General features: G+C 37.2%; 2 protein-coding genes and 1 long non-coding RNA gene across 3 annotated transcripts in view; 1 reads left to right on the plus strand and 2 right to left on the minus strand.

The window, feature by feature from the left end:
- Positions 1-10829, minus strand: part of LOC107665076 (uncharacterized) — a 14007-nt gene extending 3178 nt beyond the window's left edge. Inside the window, exons 1-2 of the long non-coding RNA XR_001631514.1 lie at positions 10820-10829; positions 7403-7407 (exon numbers count right to left, since the gene is read on the minus strand). This is a non-coding gene — a long non-coding RNA (uncharacterized LOC107665076). The remainder of the gene's footprint in view (positions 1-7402; positions 7408-10819) is intronic.
- LOC107665075 (nudix hydrolase 24, chloroplastic-like) lies at positions 1340-6007 on the minus strand. Its single transcript, XM_016455829.1, has 8 exons — positions 5810-6007; positions 5117-5355; positions 4072-4135; positions 3854-3984; positions 2540-2658; positions 1964-2096; positions 1635-1731; positions 1340-1522 (listed from the first exon to the last, which is right to left on the minus strand). The coding sequence occupies exons 1-8, from the start codon at positions 5871-5873 to the stop codon at positions 1476-1478; spliced, it is 894 nt and encodes a 297-aa protein (XP_016311315.1). The 5' UTR covers positions 5874-6007; the 3' UTR covers positions 1340-1475.
- A 102-nt stretch (positions 10830-10931) lies between the features above and the next one.
- LOC107665074 (extracellular matrix protein 2-like) lies at positions 10932-18508 on the plus strand. Its single transcript, XM_016455828.1, has 11 exons — positions 10932-11079; positions 12139-12270; positions 12712-12882; positions 13572-13573; positions 13874-14411; positions 15381-15496; positions 16143-16275; positions 16656-16813; positions 16981-17120; positions 17671-17997; positions 18064-18508. Exons 1-11 carry the CDS (start codon positions 10932-10934, stop codon positions 18242-18244), a joined length of 2046 nt encoding a protein of 681 aa, XP_016311314.1. The 3' UTR covers positions 18245-18508.
- Positions 18509-20877: the final 2369 nt, after the last annotated feature.

Raw genomic sequence — 20877 nt, forward strand, 5'->3', positions numbered from 1 at the left:
ACTTCAGGTACTTTTTAAAGGCTATTGTTTAACTAGGCCTATTTTTCTACCATAAATATAAATTATAATTATCAGATAATCAACCGATAACTCTGTTACCCAATTAATCATTAGTGACGGTCTTAGATGAGGGGTCTATGTCCGCACCTGCCAGGGTCTGTCCTCGAATGTTGTGAGCCACTGGATGTGGCTCCGAGGCAACAGCATTTGGTGGGACGGGCAGTGATGTTGTAATGAAAAGAGAATATAAGAATATAAGAAGTAAAGAGCTGTGAGGGAGAGAAGCAGGAGCCGCGATTGTCAGCGGAGGCAGCCTCACGCTTAATATCGGCCTCTGGGGTTTGAGGTGGGAAACTGAGAGAAGCGTGAGAGAAAAAATGGTGGAAAAGAAAGAGATGTGATGGTCTGTGTTGCGAGTGGAGGCAGCCTTATGCTAGCGTTTGCTACAGGAGCTGGAGGCCACTGAAAAGAAAAATGGTTATTAGTAGCATGAGGGAGCGGAAGAGATGTGTGGGCATGTGTTGCAAATGGAGGCAGCCTCACGGGAAGGGGGTGGGGTTTGTGACATCCTGAAGAACCTGTGTACAGTGTTGCCAACTTAGCAACTTTGTCGCTAGATTTAGCGACTTTTCAGACCCCCCGGCGACTTTTTTTCCAAAAAAGCGACTAGCGACAAATCTAGCGACTTCTTGGACAAACCTTAGCGAGTCTCTGTGATCGCTGGTACTGACGCAACGGCGCAAGGTCAGCGCGCACACACCTCTCTTTCTCTGCGTCTGCTCTGTACAGCAAGCGGCTGAGAGGAGCAGCGCCTTAAGTTAAAATAGATATTATGTTGCTTCTCTAATTTTACGTGCAAATATAGCCGAAATCACAGCACAGGAATTGTCTTTGTCTTGTCTTTTCTTATGTGCGTTTCATTTCATCAGATGATGGCTCAAATATAAAGCAGGATTTTTGTGCAGATTAACGTCTTGGAAGGGAGAGCTGGTTATGTAGTCTTAAAGGGCCGCATTTCAGTCACTATTTCATATTTATTCTGTTGTCTGACAACAGAAACAGTAATATATATAAATGAAAACAGTTTTATTGAGAATTTGGCTGCATTAAAGTACAGTATGTGAGCACAGAGAGACAAACAAATGTAAAAGGCAACAGACGCGCTGACGTCATGAATATGCTAATTAGTGTATGACGTCATCTGGTGACATTTAGTGACTTTTCAAACTGGCTTTAGCTACTTTCTATTGAAAGAAGTTGGCAACACTGCTTGGAATAGCCAGGACAATTTTTAATATAACTCCGACTGGATTCGTCTGAAAGAAGAAAGTCATATACACCTAGGATGCCTCAGGGGTGAGTAAAACACAGCCTAATTTTCATTTTTGGGTGAACTTACCCTTTAAAAGCGGAGGTAGATAACTAAAATACCAAACTGTTGCAGGTTGACAAGTCTTAACACCGTCAGTCAGTTTTTACAGTGATCTGTGCAATCCAGCCACAAATTCGTGATAATAGGGCTCTGAAATGAGAGAAAAATGTAAGTCACAGCTTATCTCATGTTAAACTTTTCATTTAAAAGTACATGCTATCAAGTTCTAATCTCAAATTCTGACCTCCCGTGTGTAACAAACCTGAGTCTGGCTCAATGATGGCATGTCTGATGAGAAAGTCCAGAACCACCATGGCACAGTTTGGCTTAAACTCCTCACTGACCAAGAGCTCTTTCACCTGAAATCAACAAATGACACAGAGGAGAATCAATGGGGGTAAGATGTGTCACCCCTTAGTCTAGGAAACTGCACATATTTTAGAAAGCTGCCTGAGAGAAAAGTAACCATTTTTAATGCTAAAACACTTTTTGTTCTGCATGTCAAAGTACAAGCAAAGTGTATATCACAGCTATTCTTATATAAAACACATCACATAGCATTCAAACCTAAAATCAATGGGATGCCTTCACCTTCTCTATTGGATAGTAGTAAAACGCTTGCACTTCTCCGTCTCCAATGTGAGGCTGAAAATTGAGAGGCAGCTCTAAATCAAAGACAAACTGACACTCAGGAAATATTCCTTCGTCATCTTCGTAGGTGTAGCTACAGAGAAGACAGAGGGAGGCATGAATTGGAGATTGAAGATCGCAGAACCTCTTTCAATTTAGCTAAACATAGTAAACAGTTTCCAGGCAGAAATGATGCCTGTGACAGGCATTCATGTCTTTGATCACATTGACGTGTTCTGAGACTGTATAAAACTTGAATTCTGGTCGTCTTCATTTGTGCACACAGAATATTTCTCTGGAAACCTGCCAGTTGGAAGCTATTTCTGGCATTACTGCTGTATTAATCAGTCTCTTGCAGGAGAGTTTATATCTACCCTGGTATCTGGGAAAGGGTTTGAATAGAGAAAAAATTTAACATCTTTAATCTTAAAATGCAGCAGTTAGCAACTGCTTTTGTGCTTAGTAATAAACTACCTTTAATGACCTAACCTAAATAGTGGTATAGAAATAATAAATAAATAAAAAAGGATTACGCACCTCACAGTTCCCACAGGACGCGCTTGCTCTGCCAGGCCCTGAGGGATGCAGGCCTCCTCTTCACACTCTTTTACCATGGTATGCCTTACACTACAGCTTGCTGCCAGTCCTCCAGCCGCCTGAGTGATAAATCAAATCCTTTAAAGACCCCATTACATCAAACTAGGAGGTTTGTGGTTTTTAGTCAGTGTTTGTTAGTTCTGAGGACAACTTTAAAAGCACACTACTAATTTATAGCAGATATACACAATTTATTACTCTATATATTTATATATTAATTATTTTATACACTACTGTTCAAATGTTTGGGATGGGTCGAATATTTAAAAAAAAAAAGAAGTCTCTAATGCTCATCAAGACTGTATTTATTTGATTACAATACAGTAAAAACAGTAAAATAGTGAAATATTTTTACAATTTAAAATAACTTTTCTATTTTAATATATTTTTTAAAATGTAATTTATTACCGTGTTGGTAAGCCTGAATTTTCTGCAGTCATTACTTCAGTCTTCCGTGTCACATGATCTGAAATCATTCAAATATGCTAATTTGGTGCACAAGATTTTTTTTATTTTTTTTTTATTATCATCAATGTTGAAAACAGTTGTGCTGCTCAACTGGATTCTCTGATGAAGAAAACGTTCAAAGAACAGCATTTATTTGAAATATAAATCTTTTGTAACATTATAAATGTCTTTACTGTCACATTAAATAGTTTAATACTTGCTGAACAAAAGTATTAATTAAAACAAATCTTACTGTCCCCAAACTTTTGAACAGAAGTGTATGTTTAAATGGCCCAACTTCCTCAAAATTCAACGCTTTTTTATTGTCATATATACAGGGTACATCATATTACAATTAAAGTCTTACTTGAGAAATTCCCGCAGGTAAAGTCAACAATGCAATGTGCAAAAATTAAAAACAGTGCAAACATAACTTGCGTAAACAACAGACTTACAAAACCCCACACAAAGGCAGAATACAATACATAAGTGTTTAAAATGTTGTATGTACATGAATGTATTAAGTATGTAAAAAATAAGTTAAGTCATTAAACGGCAGCAATACAAATGTAGCATTAACATAATTGGATGAATCCTTGAGGTAGTACTATATTGAAGTGCAAAGAGTGTTGACGGCAAGTGATACGAAATGAGATATGACTGGTTAAGTTAAATGAGCGTGTAGTGTGAAAGAGTCGTAGATTTAAGTGTTAAAAGTAACTGTATGATTCAACCTACTGTTGACTCAACCTGTTTGGTGTGGCACTTCTTGTAACGAGCCGATTAATTAGTTTATTAATAAATTACCATGTTGTCAAGTCTTCCTGGATATGTCTGTTTGGTCAGAGATCGTCGTGCCAGCCACATATTAAGGTTGCCACTTGAATCCCGAGTGTAGCCATTGACATGGACGCCGTACCGTTTCACTCCAAACAGACCTGCGTTTGACCATTATTTAGAAACAGCTATAAGTGTCACTCTCTGTGACAAAGTAGAAGCATGAAATTAATATTTCAATAACATACTTGTAGCTGCTCTCTCCATATACATCAGCGGAGGGTCGCAATACCTGGGCATCACAGCATATTGCTGAAAATAAAATACACTCTGATAATTCTGAAAAAACCAGAGGCCTTATTTATAAAACGCATGTATGATCGGATTGGATCCCAAATTCCATGAAGTTCATCCTATATCAAAAGTGAACAACAAATCAGGATTTGCAGGAACGGCTATGAAAATGTCTGTATGTATACTCCAACTTAAGTACAGTACGTACACATTTTTGTGCTCATATTTACCAGTCATCCAATTTTCATTAAGCAAATAATCCAATCCAATTTCATGTTTATTATAATGCAAAGATAAACAGACAATCACAATATGCATTAATATTATTATAAAATACAAAAATCATTTCAGATAGTTTCTAGGGCAATATTTCTCATTTTCCTTTAGTTTGAGTTGTTTACTTAATGTACTTAACTTAAACTGAAATAAAAATGTATAAAAACTATGTAGACATTTATAAATGAAACAAACTACTAAAAAAGACAAAAAACTTGAACTAAAATTAAAATGGAAAAATAAAAATACAAAAAATATTAAAATTACGAATAAAACTATAATAGTATCTCAATTACACTAAAGTAGCACTGCAATGTATACAGTGGGATGCATTTAGGAAAACATTTTGTGCATATGGACATTTCATAAATTGTTTGTAGGAACATTTTCGAAAAATTGTCATGCATCCACATTTAGGATCATTCTAAGGGCATCTTTATAAATGAGGCCCATAGGTATGAAATCACCAAAGTTTTAAAAATGATCCTGTAGTGAATTATTCTGGGTTTTTTATTTAATACAAATTGATGGCATGATGTGTTTGTTTTATAGGATTGGGTGAGGGTGGCTTGAAAATCATGTGCACGGATCAAATAATCCCCATTAATATAAAAAATAAAACATTGCTCATCATTTTTGACATTGGAAGGAACTGACACACAACTGCTCAAGAAGTAAGGATGAAGATGGGCAATTATCCAGCATGTACCATAGATGTCTCACCTCATCTCTCCAGCCTATGAGACAGGTGAATGTTGCCTCTCTCCTCAGCTCCTTCAAGACCTCATCCACAGCCACTGATCTGCTCTCAAAAGTGTCAAGACCGGAGCTGAAGGTTATAGTGCTCCCGTATGGTCTGAAGACAGCAGGAAAACAACCAAGAATTGATGCTACTTTTGGGTAAATCCATCCAACCTGTTCTCCAGCCACCTCAAAACGTAGACAGCTCTCTAAACTAGAACCTGGTGTAAAAGAATGCATTTGTATATGAATTATACATGTATATTATAGTATTATATATTAGTCAATGAGAAACAACAAAAATAACATGTTTTCTTTGTTTTCCTTGAATGCAGGTGTGTATACAGAAGTTCAAAAAGGTTTAAAAAAAAACGATCACAAATGTACATTAATTATTATTTACAATATTTACAAATATTATTTTTGAGGTTTTCTTGACTTTTTAATAAATTAAACGTGAGTCATGGATATCAATAAGTCTTTACTCGTTACAAATCTTTTAATCCATACTCTGAAAACATGTTCATAATAAAAATAAGCCTTTGTCAGCATGAGTTGAATTTTAATGTATTTTTACAGATCAAGTAAGCTTTTCATTGACCCTTGACATATGCATTCCTGCTGGATCACATGCATATGGATTGCTCTGTCATGATTCTTTTAATATTTCCCCACCTGGTAAATGAAAGTTATTCATTCGACGCAGGAGTTGTAGCATTTTCTCCGACCACGAAGCCATTTTGTCGATTTCACGCGTGGAACAGCTAATTGTCCGTTCAGTAAGCGTGCATTATGATTTTGGGGGATTTGCGCTTGATTAGCCGTTGACATGCTGTCATACACCCACGGGCTCCATGCTCGCCTCCATTGTTGCAGTTCCTGTTGATGTGAGCGCTGATTGGTTCGCAGGTTCTGCTGATCTGCGCGCTGATTGGTTGAAGCTCTATGACGAGATCTTGAAGGGCTATGACGAGATTTGCTCATATGTGTTTCTCCACCAGAGGGCGAATCAAGAGCAAAACAAAGGCCACTCAGAATGTTACTGGACCAAAATACTTTGGAATGAATGCTGAAAGGCCATGTTAGTCCTCCATATGAAATGCAAAACGTTTACTGGTCATTTATGTTCTGTTGGTCATCAGAAATTTTTTCGAATTCACATCATATAATCTTTGTGAATCAGCTTTGGCTTGTGGCTTGGCACAGATAGTGAGGTAAGATCGGTTTATATACCACCCTTTTACATTTACATTTAGTCATTTAGCAGACGCTTTTATCCAAAGCGACTTACAATTGGGTGATACATAAAGCGATTCTTCTTAAGAGGCAAACAGACACAGGAAGTGGTTGTAATACCAAGTTCTTAGACATTGTTCAAATAAGTACAAGCTAGAAAGAGAAGGAATAAATAAAGAGAGAGAGTTTTTTTTTATTTTTTATGATGAAGTCAAGTAGCTTCGAAAGAGATGGGTTTTCAGCTGTCGCTTGAAAATTGTCAGGGATTCAGCATTCCGGATAGGGGTGGGAAGATCGTTCCACCAGCCAGGAGTGGTGAACGAGAATGTTCTGGAAAGTGATTTTGAGCCTCTCTGTGATGGTACCACGAGGCGTCGCTCACTAGCGGATCTCAGACTTCTGAAGGGGATGTAGATTCGTAGTAGTGAGTGGAAGTAGGCGGGTGCTGAGTCTGTGGCTGTTCTATATGCAAGCATCAATGTCTTGAACTTGATTCGAGCCGCAACCGGTAGCCAGTGCAAGGAGATAAAGAGAGGTGTAACATGGGCTCTCGTGCAGCCGTCTGTCTCTTCTGTTGACTAATCGCTTGACACAAAAGGGTCAATCACCCTTTTGTGATTGACAGTATTAGATGAACACGTTTGTTCGTTTATAAGTCTACCAAAAAGTGACAATTTGGTTAAAACAACCTAATATGAATGGCAAAGTAAGTCATGACCCATTAAGTTTTTCATTGTTTTGGACTTTACATTGATTGCTCCAGTCTAAAACAAAACCGTGAAATATTAACCACAATTTCCACCAAAATGCCAAACTTAAAAGTTATTTTTTGTTACTACCAGTGCCAAAAATGTCATTCATTCATTCATTCAAACATACACAGTGTTAGGGAAATTCATTCATTCATTCATACATACATACAGTGTTGGGGAAAGTTACTTTTAAAAGTAATGCATTACAATAATGGGTTACTCCTTAAAAAGTAACTAATTGCATACTTCGTTGCTTTGCGTTACATTACTTTTGCGTTACTTTTTCTCATCTGGGCTTGCTTGTATGTTTTTAATATAAAAAAAGCTATATTTTTGGCATATGCAAAAGCCATATTTAACTTTATTGCATATTTAATTATTGCAGGTTTGCGTCATATTCTAAGTTTGCATTTAAGTTTTTATTCATTTTGAGGAATACTAAATCTGTATTTGTGCAAGTGAGATGAGTAAATGCATGTTCATATTTAGTATAGAGCTACAGTAACCATTGTATTTACACATTGCACTTACTGCAGATTTTTCTCAACATGGGAACTGAGAGCTGTTTGTTAGTCAATAAATGGGAAAACAAAGTAGCTGGTGTTACTTATTTGAAAAAGTAACTTTTACTGTCAATTGAAAAGTAATGCATTACTTTACTAGTTGAAAAAAGTAATCTGATTACGTAACTCTGATTAAGTTACTTGTAATGCATTACCCCCCAACACTGTACATACATGCAATCAATCACTCCCCGGAACTGATTTAAAACATGTTCTACCATAGATATTTTTCTAATATGTTAGAAAAAATTGGATTTAAAAAAATTAATAAATAAAACTCACTGCACATTTTAAATATCGGGGCATTTTTTTTGCCTCAAGCTGTGTATCATATCCATGCTCAGGCGTAGATATATTAGATATAGCACTGCTTTTGTGCCAGTGAGCAACAGGATTTATCCAAAGCCTAACAAAGAGATCCATTACAGATACAGACAGCGAGAAAGAAGGACAGTAAAAATGTTGGTTATATTGCATCGCTGTAATCTGCACCATAATCTTAGGGTCAGTTCTCCCTCTGAGCACTAAAAATATACAGACAGTAATCACTGTTGTTAGAGGACTGAGAAGCATCTAGTGGTAGGCGGATTTTTAATGAGTCAAGAAAAGCAAACTGTTCCCAAATGCACACAGCTAGAGAAGAGATAAACAGAAGAGATATTTCTTTGCAGGGGTTTCTTTCTATCCATCTATCTATCTATCTATCTATCTATCTAGCTATCATTCTTTTGTTCTGTCGTTCTTTCATCTATCGTTATGTCTTTCCATTGTTCTATCATTTTATTGTTCTGTCTATCTATCATTCTGTCATTCTATCTATCTAGAGTCAGTCACGTTTTCTAAACAGTCTGGGCGGTAGATTTATCATGTTCTCGACAGGCTTGGCTCCAGCCGTGTGTGTGGACGGATGGGGAATTCTAGGAAAAAGTAAACTCTGATTCTCAAGTTGTCATGAAGAAAATGAACGCACTAGACTGTTTGCTGTCTGAGGTTGGCTTACTTCAGTTGTATATCAAACCGTATTTTTGGAAGTCTTCATACACAGTCTCATTCCAAAAGTGGACCACAGATGAAGGATGTTGCTAAAATGATTTCTAAGTTATTTGTTTGTGACATTTATATCTGGTCTAATCTGTTTTTTGGTCGGACTCTGTGCAGGCGTACGAGGTAAACCCGAAGGCAGGAAGAATGTGGGTGGTGTTGTTTGCCTGTTTAAAATGATTGTTTGTCTTCATGAACATTCGGAGATTTTATTTTTGAATGAATAACAGGAAGCTCTGGGCATGTCTTGTGGGGGAGTATTACATCAAATTGCTTAATAATTTTCTGTATGGGAGGTAAAAACAAAGAAAGGCTATAACAAGCTGGAGTGGAGGAGATGCAAACAGAATTAAGTAGAACTAAATTACTTATTTGTCCCAGCCTGCTCCAAACACATTTTATATAATCCAAACAAGCTTGCACTTGTGTGCTAATGTTGTGTTAGCTGACCACATTTTCTTGCACTGATTAATGTCCATATTCTGAAAAACCTTTATTCCGATAAAGAGGTTTATATGCTTCATGGTTATTGGAATATTCCTGTATACACTGTCATTTACACACAAGACATCTATTAATGTTAGTTTGTGAAATGTTTGCAAAAATATTCATTCTCATTTCAAACATTGTTTCTTCAAAATCAACGTTTTTAGCACCTAAAAGTACAAATGAATATTCTGTTGTGTTAAATGGATATTCTAAATAAGATATTTGCATGATAAAGAATTATGTAATACAGGCATATGCGATCTATGTTATTTTGATTGTTAGAAGTATTTTGGAATATTTTCTTAATTAGGTTATTTCAATCTGTTTACCACATTTATGTGACTTGTGCTTAAATTTAGATTAATATACACTACTGTTCAAAAGTTTGAGGTCACTAAGATTTTTTAATACTTTAATTCCTTTTTAAAGTATTTAATTTAAAATACTTTAAAATGAATGCTTATTCAGCTAGTATATAGTAAAATGTGACAGTAAATATTTCTATTTCAAATAAACGTTGTTGTTTTTTTTAACTTTCTATTTATCAAAGAGTTAAGAAAAAAATTTTTTCAGGTTTTTTAAATATTAAGCAGCACAACTGTTTTCAACATTGATAATAAGAAGAAATGTTTACTGAGAACCAAATCATATTAGAATGATTTCTGAAGGATATTTACAGTTATTACAGATATTTTCAGAATGTTACAGTTTTTATGAACGTTTTCCCAATCATTTTAGGATAGTTTTTATGTAAACAATTATACTTGTGATTTTTGCCTAGCTGGACAGACCCAAACCATATTCAGGGATCTAGAATATGAAGACCTGAGAGTTGACTCTTGTGACTCGGGCCAGTAAGCAACCACAACAACCTACAATAGCCTAGAATCATTTTCCAAAAATGTAAACGTGTTGCATTGAGATCATTTCAGCTTTGTCAATAATAGAACTACTCGGATAGAAAATGGCATAAAGCCTCTGTAATGTTATTTAATGAAGTGGTTGTCATAGCAACAGTGCTCGTATGCAGTGAAATGGGCACACTGGACAGAAAGAGGCCGCATGGTCAAGCAAGGTTGCAAAAGGCAATGGAACTTGAAGAATTTCTCAGGACTGTGGTGCCGTTGGCCCTTGGACAAACAAAGCTACCTTTCACATCAACAGGCTCCCTACAGACCAATGTTTTCTCTGCTCTTCCATCAAACGTGCACTAGCAGTGAAGCACAAAGAATAATGAGCATTTTAAGAGAGACTTCAAGCTATGTTTTATTCATCAACACATAAATCTGAAATCCCACACACCGGAAGTGCATCCGTTGACGTCAGAACATTAAATCGTGTCAAAGATAAGATTTTTTTCCACCTTGAGGACGCTCTAATAGTTTATTTTTATCTCAGGACCGATGGGCGTTCGTTGAGAGGGAAAGGAGAGGCAGTGGGTCTTCAGGGCAAGTGAAAGAGGCGCTTTGTTGAAACTGTTTTGATTTTATTTTTTCTCTCTCACTCCCCTGCTTCCGTTCCATTCCTTCCTCCTCACTCTCTGCTCTCACCTTTGCATTTCTTTTTCTTTTTTCTTCCCTCGGAGGATGGGTGATGGGTTGAACATGATTTCCAGAGGCAGAATATAACTGGCCTTTCAGAGGGTGCAGCCCTCAGAATCATTGAGACAGCTGTCTCCAGCAGATTGTACCTGAACTGACTCCAGCTACATTAACAATGTACAAGCCTTTAGCTTTGTGTCTGTGTTTAGCGCTTTTAGCGGCTGAGGGAAAACGAGAAAAGGGAAGAAGAGAGAGACAGAGGAGCTCCAGACGATTCTTATCCACGGAGGATGCACCTGACTATGATAACCCTTTCCTTCCAGGTGAGCAGTGCTTATAGCATTTTTTATTTGAGTCAAAAAATAATAAGAGAAGAATATATGGTTTTCTGATATTGTGATTTTATATTTATATTTATTGTGCAATTGTTGAAAAAATAAGTTGTTTTAAAAAAGGGGTTATTTAAGACAAAAATGCACAAAAATAGTCAAATATATATGTATGTTTGTATATGTGACCCTGGAGAACAAAACCAGTCTTAAGTCGCTGGGGTATATTTGTAGCAATAGCCAAAAATACATTGTATAGGTCAAAATTATTTATTTTTCTTTTATGCCAAAAATCATTAGGATAATAAGTTAAGATCATGTTCCAAGAAGATATTTTGTAAATTTCCTGTAAATATATTAAAACTTAATTTTTGGTAATATGCATTGCTAGGAACTTAATTTGGACAAATTTAAAGGCGATTTTCTCAACATTTAATTTTTTTTGCACCCTTAGATTCCAGATTTTCAAATAGTTGTATCTCGGCCAAGTATTGTCATATCCATACTTCAATGAAAAGCTTATTTATTCAGCTTTCAGATCATGTATAAATCTCAATTTCAAAAAATTGACCTTTATGACTGGTTTTGTGGTCCAGGGTCACATATGCATATGCATATGTTATTATTTAAAATTCATTGTCCCGTTTTATTTATTGAAAACAAGTGGTTAAACTAATTGAAGATGAAAGGCCTGTACAATATTTGGATAATACAAATATTTGGACAAAAGTCATACTTAAAAATGTATGAATGTCTTTGCATTACAACAAAACATCAAACCAAGTAGCATTCATTTGACAGAACACAAACACATTTCAAGCAAAACAATTTAAAAACAGAATTTCTTTGTGGGACACCATTGAAAACTGACATCATACACTAAAAATAAATTATATTTTTATTTTATTTTTTTATTATTTTTAATATTTTAAATTAAATGTATACATTATATTTAATTTGTATATTATATTATATTATTCTATTATAGGCACTTATCATATGTCATTCTTGTGTGCTGAATTCTGAAATTTTGTCTGTGTGGATACATGCCAGGGCGTAGCAGCCAGTGCTTGGTGAATGGAATTTCTCTGTTTGAGGGGGCTGTCTGGTCTCCAGAGCCTTGCAGTGTGTGCCAGTGTAAAGATGGTGCCGCAAGCTGCCGAACCATCCCCTGCCCAGCCAGAGGTTTGGGAACCACCATCTCTTCTCTTTTGATGAATAGAAAGCTCAAAAGAACTGCATTTAAATTAGAAATATTTGAAATAGAAATATTTTGTAAAATTATAAATATCTTTACTGCCACTTTCAAACAAGTTAATGTGTTCTTGCTGAATAAAAATATTAATTTAATCTTACTGACCCCAAACTTTTGAACAGTAGGCTTAGTGCATGTTCCATTCTTGCTTTTTGATTGTTCTTTTGGGGTTTACTTTAAAATAGTAATTGGATTAGTGATTTGTAGTAAGAGCTAAAGAGAACAGTGGGCATCCCTGTGGTGATGCAGGCTGGGAATTATGTAAAACATTGGCTCCTAGTGTGATGCAATGCAGTGCTGGGAAAGGTGCCATCATGGAGTGGGATGCTTGGTGGTGGGTACTGATTTTCTGTTTGCCACACCATGTCTAGCTTCACCCACCCTGAAGTCTGTGGCCAGTAAGCCCAGTCCAACATCTGTGGGGAAAACAAGCTCGAAAAACAGACCAACAGGAAATGGAAAACCACCTGTGGGGACGGAGGTTCTGGAGGTGAAACCAAAGAAGAACAAGATGGTGATCATCACCCCAGCAAAAGAAGTATGTAGATGTGCATGAGAAAATGTAGTATACTTCTTATACTTCATACTGATTTTTTCCCTCATTATTGTACTTCTTTTCCTTTAGATGTGTATTTGTTGGTCCTAACTGGTTTAAGGTGGTCTTTCTGCTCGTTTAGTCTATCTATGCTGGTGCTCAGCTGGTTTACCTGGTTGGCCAGTCAGTCTTCCGTTGTTGCCAGATGAAAAGTATCCAAAACCACTCTACACTCTTAAAGGGATAGTTCATCCCAAAAATGAAAATTCTGTCATTAATTACTCACCCTCATGTCATTCCAAACCCGTAAGATCTTCGTTCATCTTCGGAACACATATTGCATGGTGGTACTCTTGTGAATGTGTGTTGAAGACTGACACGGAAGAGAAGAAATTGTTGAATAAAGTCGTTATTTTTGTTTTCTTTGCGCACAAAAAATATTCACGTAGCTTCATAAAATGAAGGTTGGACCACTGATGTCACATGGACTATGTCCTTACTACCTTTCTGGGCCTTGAACGTGTCAGTTCCATTGCTGTCTATGCAGGGTCAGAAAGCTCTTGGATTTCATCAAAAATATCTTAATTTGTGTTCCGAAGATGAACAAAGGTCTTACAGATTTGGAACTAATTAATTGTAATTGTAATTGACAGAATTTTCAAATTTGGGTGAACTATCCCTTTAAAAAAATAAAAGGGGTTTTCGCAAGAAAGTCATAAAAGAACCATTTTGGTTCCTCAAATGACCTTTCAGTGCACAGTTTTTAAAAGAACCGTTTTTTCTTAGTGTGAAAAACATTTTATAATTTTTGTGCAAAGGAAAGATGCTATGGATGTTAACGGCTCCTCATGGAACCATTAATGCCAATAAAGGACCTTTATTTTAAGAGTATAAAACCAGCAAACCAGACCAGCTAGAAATAGCAAACCACTTTAGGCTAGTTTTAAGCAGATTTGACCTTTTAAAATTGTTTTTAAACGCTTACGTTTTCTATTCAGCCACCCTCAAATGTCCCTAAGAAGCAAGTGAAGAAAAACCAGGAGGTGATTGTGAGTCTGGATCCTGGAAAACCACCTAAGACCCCTGTAATACCCACAGGACCTCGGTTTATGAGACCAATCTATTTTGATCATGATGACCACGATGATGACGACTATCTAGAGGACGACAGTGACAGTGATGATGATGACGATGATAACCGCAGCATTCCGGTGTTCAGATCTGCTGTTCGCCCTGTAGCAGTCGAAAGACGAGTAATACCGCCCACATTCAAACCGGCCATACCACGGGCACAACCAGCCTTTGCTCTTCCTACAAGAAAATCTGTGATCCTGCCCACTGGAAGGCCACTGCCAGCCCCCATTGGGCGACCGGTGGATCGAGGTATTGGCCGTCCAGTCATCAGCACCTCTGTTCATATGGAGTCTCTCGCAGCAGGCTGCCTGCTTTCAGAGTCTCTTATTGCTTGTGGAAACACTCGCCTTACCCAAATGCCCATCATCAAAGATGCTGGGGTCAGGAGTCTCTTTCTAGCAGGTGAGGTGAGAGCAGTTCACCCTGCACATGAGGACTAATTATATACTGTGAAAAACATTTTCATAGTTTTTTGTCTCTTTTTAAAATAAAAACATCTGAACATCCTTACAATAAGGTCAAAAAACAATTGTATAAGATAATGCATGTAAATACATTTTTTTTCTAGAGAATATACCTTGAATTAGGTGCATTTTCTTACCTCATTAGTGTTTTTTTTCTCATTTAGGCTACACCTAATTCCTTATATACTACATATACACTACCATTCAGAAGTTTTGTGTGTATTTGTTTTTAAGAAATGAATAAATTCACCAAGAATGCAATAAATTGATCAGAAGTGATAGTAAATAGTAAAAAAAAAACTTTTACATTATTACAAAAAAAAAAAGTTTTTTTGAACTTTCTCCTCGGTAAAGAATCTTGACAAAACATGTATAACATTTTAAAATATATTAAAATAGAAAACAGTTATTATAAGTATAAATATTTCACAATATTGAATCAAATAAATACAGCCTTGGTTAGCATTAAATTCAAAAACATTACAAATCTTACTGACCCCAAACTTTGCAACAGGAGTATACTGTATATATAAAAATATGTTTTAAAAAATTAAAAATATTTGTCATATTGTGAGAATATGACGTTGTGACATACAAAAATTGTATACATGTTTAAATTGTGACACAAAAAGTCAAAAGTATGAGATGGAAACCTACTTTTTATACAAACCTCACAAAATATTGTTAAGATTCTGAAAATAGGGCTCTATGTTATTAGAGTTTGACAGATGCTCTTGCATGTTTTACTTTGTTCCAACACAATCTGGCAGTGTCCTATTGTTTGTCCATCAGATGATTGTCTGTATGTGGCACTGCAAGAACTGGCACTGAAATGTGAGAAGTGTAAACCGAGCTTACCATGATCCAGAAAAAGGTGAAAAATTACTCTCGACTTGGTATTTTGCAGATAACAAAATCAGCAAGATCCCATCGCATGCTCTGGCAGGTCTTCCCAACCTGGAGTGGCTCGACCTCAGCAAGAACAAGCTGGATGATTTCTCTTTGGGACCGGATGTGTTTCGGGTGAGATGCAGTCAAAGAAACCTTATTATATTAGCAAGCATACTGACACATAACACATACTGTTTGTTTTCACATTCCATTTGGATCACATAACAATCATTGTGATATTTCTTTGGACTCGAATAATGATCAGATTAAAGTAGGAAATCTGCAAAAATAGAGACTGCTTTGTGATCTGTTATCTGTTACAGTGGTGAGTTATCAGGCCTTATGGTGCGGCACAGTGCAAGCTTGATATTTAGCAAGTAGCTGACGTGTTTTCGCAAGATGTCAGGTCTGACATCACCGAGACAATTCTCACCAGGATGCTGCAGTGAACATGGGAATTTTCAGTCAATAGATATTACCCCCTAAAAAGAAACAGTCATTTTCTACATTTTTCTCACCCATGTGTCATATCTACTGGGCGCCAAGCACAGGTTGTGCAGGTGACATATATATGACACAGAGCAGAATAGTGTTTTCTTCACATGTTCACTGTACCTCAGTGTTTACCTGTGCTCGGTAGCATGATCAAGAAACGTCTGTTCCTCATGCCAGATGCCAGAACTCTGAATATCGGTGTTGTGTAACTTCTGCTTCTGTGACTTGCAGCAAGCTTTGAAATATTTGACAGTGTCATGAGTATCTTCTCGGCCTGTTGCAGAACTTGACGAAGCTCAGGAGGTTGAACCTTGATGGAAACAACTTCACTAAAGTGCCGGCTCTCCCTCCCTCGCTGGTGGAGCTGAAGATCAACGATAATAAACTCAGTGGTCTCACTCCCCACAGCTTTCAGGGTAAACACAAAACCACAGTGTCCATATGAACTCAGTATTCAACACTCTGGTCCGGTAAAAGATCTGTTTTTCATGTTAGGGGTTAATCTGGGCATTTTAAAATGACTTTTGTCTACTTGCCAGTCAGTTGATTCTTAATCCTCAGTGATTTATTATAGGACACTATCTTTTTAATGTTTCTCCAAGATAGCAGTGAGATTAAATGGACGCATTTTAGTATTTTATGTATTTTTGATCAAATAAATGCAGGCTTTTTCAACATTAGAGATTTCTTTCAAAATTCTAACGTGTAAATGTAACAACTGAGACCTCTATTAAAGCTTCCAAATACCAGTAAATACTGATAAACTAAGCATAATCTAATGTTATTTTTTCCTCAGGTCTGTCTCAGCTGCTGACACTGGAGTTAGAGGATAATTATTTCCACGATGGAAATGTCTCTCCTCTGGCCTTCAAGCCTCTCAGGAGGCTGATTTACCTCAGGCTGGATGACAATAAGTTCAGGGCTATTCCCTCCGGTCTGCCTGTTTCAGTACAGGTCAGTACATTTTGTCTCTCAAAACGCCAAAATTGCAGTACATATACATACTATATACTCTGTGTAAAACGTGCACTAGATTTTAGTTTGGTGACATTGCCAAGTGTATTGGGGTGTTTATGCAGTGCGGTAGATAATGGATTGTTGTTGATTTGTAACTTCACCAGGAGCTACACCTGTCTGACAACAAGATAGAGGTGGTCCATTCAGGGCTCCTCAATAAGACCACAAACCTGAGAGTCCTGAACCTCAGCCATAACCGAATCCGAGAGGACCGCATTCATCCAAGAGCATGGATACACTTGCTGTGAGTTCAGATCTCAGTTCTCTGCCTTTCTCTGCTGTTAGGTGCCATCTTGTGGACAATTACTGTAATTATATGGTGAATAAAGAGACGGAGCTGTTGTATGAACACTAGGGTCGCTGCCAAGTACGACATGTTCCTGGATCAACATTACTGTCCAAAAATATAGTCTTAACCCAATCCCTACCCCTAAACCTAACTCTACTCATAATTTATTCCTAAAGGGTAGAAGCACCTAACTGTGATCGTAAGCCTAAAACTGACATTTCCTGAAAAGTTATCCCTCAATTCTGATTGATTGGAATGTTGTTCCAGGATCAACAAGGATGTTTATCCTTATATTTTGTTTTCTTCACAAAGATTGGTTACCAAATTAGACCCCTGCTCTAAATTTTACTAAAAACTATTAGTTTCACTGTGAACACAAAGTACATTAACTTTTGGAAATGTATTTGTCATAATATAATATGTAGTTACATAGTATAAAATTCATTTTTGTAGTATATAATAAAGTATTTCAAAGCTATCTTAAACAATCTTCAAAATTCCACAGAAAACTGGAGTATTTGGACCTTTCCCACAATAAGCTGGTTCACGTTCCCTCTTTCCTGCCGGTTGGTCTGCGGCAGCTCATCTTGCATCACAACCAAATTGAGCGCATCCCTGGCTATGTGTTTGGCCACCTGCGACCTGGTCTGGACTCCGTGCAGCTGTCGTACAACCGTCTGCGTGAAGACGGGATAAATGAAGTGTCCTTCCTGGGCCTGTACAACTCACTGACTGAACTTCTGTTGGACCATAACCAGCTCAGATCAATCCCACGAGGCATTCTACAGTTAAATAACCTGCAGCACCTAAGACTGAACCACAACTACATCAGGTTAGTGAGTTTGTCTGTCTGTCTGTCTGTCACTTTGTCTGTTTTAACCTGATCTTCTCCCTGTAGCTACATCACTATGAACTCGTTGTGTGACACTACGGCCCGTGAGGACTCCCTGCTGGTGTCTGTTCACCTGGAGTACAACCTGATCGACCGCCGCCTCATTCCACCAACAGCCTTCTCCTGCATCAAAACCTACCAGAGCGTCCTTCTGCGGCCCCAGAGATACGAAGAGCAACATGAATGAAAGCGTTTTTTGGGGCTGTCGTTTACAGTGCATCTCAATTCAATTCTTAATTCAGAGTTTTAAGTGAAATGAAGATAAAGATGCAGCTCCCTTTTCACACCAGAGGCCTTTTATTTTGTGTTAGTGGTGTTCTGACTGTCTCTTCTCTGTCTCATTGGGGTCACACGTGCACATGCATTTTTTCTGCTTTACTGCAACTAAAAACTACTGCCAACATCTGCTGTTTGACATTAGCATTGGCTGTGTTTAGGCTTTAACAGATTTGTAGGGGGTTTCGCACAGATTTACATGGTGCTAAATGTGCATCTTTCTTGTTGCAGTTGGCATTATATTTTGTGTATGTATGTTGTTGTTACCATATCTAATGTCTGTCTTGGTTTGTTTTATACCTGTATGTCTGCAATTCACAATCTCTTATAAAGCAGACTTGTATGTGCAAGGATTTCTTTATTTTTATATGTAAAAGGTTTTTAATAGATCAGCTTTATACATTATTTATTTTTTGATTAAACTGCAATGCATCACATTAGGTTTTTTTTTATTTTAATACCGTTTTAACAATTTTCAGTAGCAAAGGCTTTGACTTTTATATTCAGTTTTGTGATACTGTGTGTTGTCTGTGCTTTTGTATTCTCTGTCACAAACTACAATAAAGTTGAGAGGTGACAAATAATCTGGTGTCAAATATACTTATTTTTCAGCATTTCTATCATTAATATTATAAGTGCATGTCTGATGGAAACGATGCACTGGTGTCCTGATGTAGGCTGTTTGTTCAAGGAGTTGATTATTCAGCGTATGTTCTGCGCTCGATGCGTCTGGTTCTCTCATTGGTCCACTAGGGGGCGTCAGTAAACGTAAATCCTAAAACTATTTAAAAGGGTCATATGATGCTGCTAAAAAGAACATTATTTTGTGTATTTGGTGTAATGAAATGTGTTTATGCGGTTTAAAGTTTAAAAAACACATTATTTTCCACATACTGTACATTATTGTTTCTCCTCTATGCCCCGCCTTTTTGAAACGCGTCGATTTTTACAAAGCTCATCGGTCTGAAAAAGCGAGGTGTGCTGTGATTGGCCAGCTATCCAGTGCGTTGTGATTAGCCGAATACCTCAAGCGTGTGACGGAAATGTTACGCCCCTCTCCATACTGGGATGCCGTGTCCCGGCCGGAGCGACGAGACAAAAACATTAAAACCCGTTTGGGTTAAACTGTTCTGGAACAGTGTAGTAACAGTGTAGTCGTGTCCTCTTTTGGAAGACCAAACAAAGTAGTTTCGCTTTCACAACGAAGCACACAGCGTCTTCAGGACATGGCTGCAGCATCAACAATACTACAGCGAGAATAAAAGTTACACCTTCTTTCTTTGCGTGAACATTTGGGCTTATGCAAATCTTCCCACATCGTGACGTAGACATGTGGGGGCATGTTAGAACGAGCCGTTTTAGGTAGGTGTGGCTGACTCTTAACTCTTATAAAGAATATCTCTTTGGATTTGAGACTTTAGTCTTTGCAACTTTACAGATCTTCTTTATGCACCAAGAGCTTGTAACACTCCAAAGAGAAAGGAAAAATTGAAATCACATCATATGACCCCTTATTAAAAAGGACTGATATAAAATAGTTACACATTATTTAATAAAATATATATTTTTATCAAAAGTTACATTTACATTGAATGCTGAGCTCTCACTTTTGACAAATGTGATTGACAAATGTTTGCTTTGTCCCTTCAACAATTTTCAATTTCTTTTAATGTAGGCCTATTGACAGCCCTACTTTCGTTGGCTTCTTTACACTGGTGGAGAAAAAACTATGAACTAACAGGTCATTTTCTGACTGGAAGTTTTTGGTCTTGCTAGTTTGATGTTGCTTTGTTCTAGCAAATGCAGACAGCAGCCAGTGCTGAGTTGCACGTTCATCATTCTGTATTATGACACTGTAGACTAGCACACTGGGCAGTGGCACTCTCTGCTTACTCTATTTCTGTCCGGAGAAACTCTCTTAAAGTGGTAACTCACTGCCACAAGTGCTTCTTTTTCTACTTCACAGCAGGCCTTTGTCCCAGATTTATTTTCTTTGGGCCGTCCCTACATTGATTCTCTGTTGATGTATATATTTCTGTGACTGCTCTTCATTTCCAGGGCGTGGGCCATGTCCTAAACCATGAAGAAAAACTTCCTTATATTAAAAGAGCATATCCCGGAGTAACATCAGTCTTAGTGGGAAAACCTTGAAGTCTGTGGTAATGTATCCATTGAGGCTCTTAGCATGTCATACAGACACTTCTGTGTAAATATATTGTACATCTCTCTCTCTCTCTCTCTCTCTCTCTCTCTCTCTCTCTCTTCCTGAGAGATCTGTCTGTCTCTGTCTATCTCTTTGTCTTTCTGTCTGTGCCATTCCACAAAAAACATGCAAATACATAAAAGTGTGGATATGGATGGATACTTTATGTTCCATTAATAATATGTATCCTGGATGTTCAATAAAGGGAGATTTTAAACTTAATTGTCTTAAAAAGTACAACAATAACTGTTAACTATAGTATTTTGGTGGAATTTGTCTGTCTGTCTACTTTATCTATCTATCTATCTATCTATCTATCTATCTATCTATCTATCTATCTA

This window comes from Sinocyclocheilus anshuiensis, unplaced genomic scaffold, assembly GCF_001515605.1.
Source record: "Sinocyclocheilus anshuiensis isolate Anshui unplaced genomic scaffold, SAMN03320099.WGS_v1.1 scaffold555, whole genome shotgun sequence".
Taxonomy (NCBI): domain Eukaryota; kingdom Metazoa; phylum Chordata; class Actinopteri; order Cypriniformes; family Cyprinidae; genus Sinocyclocheilus; species Sinocyclocheilus anshuiensis.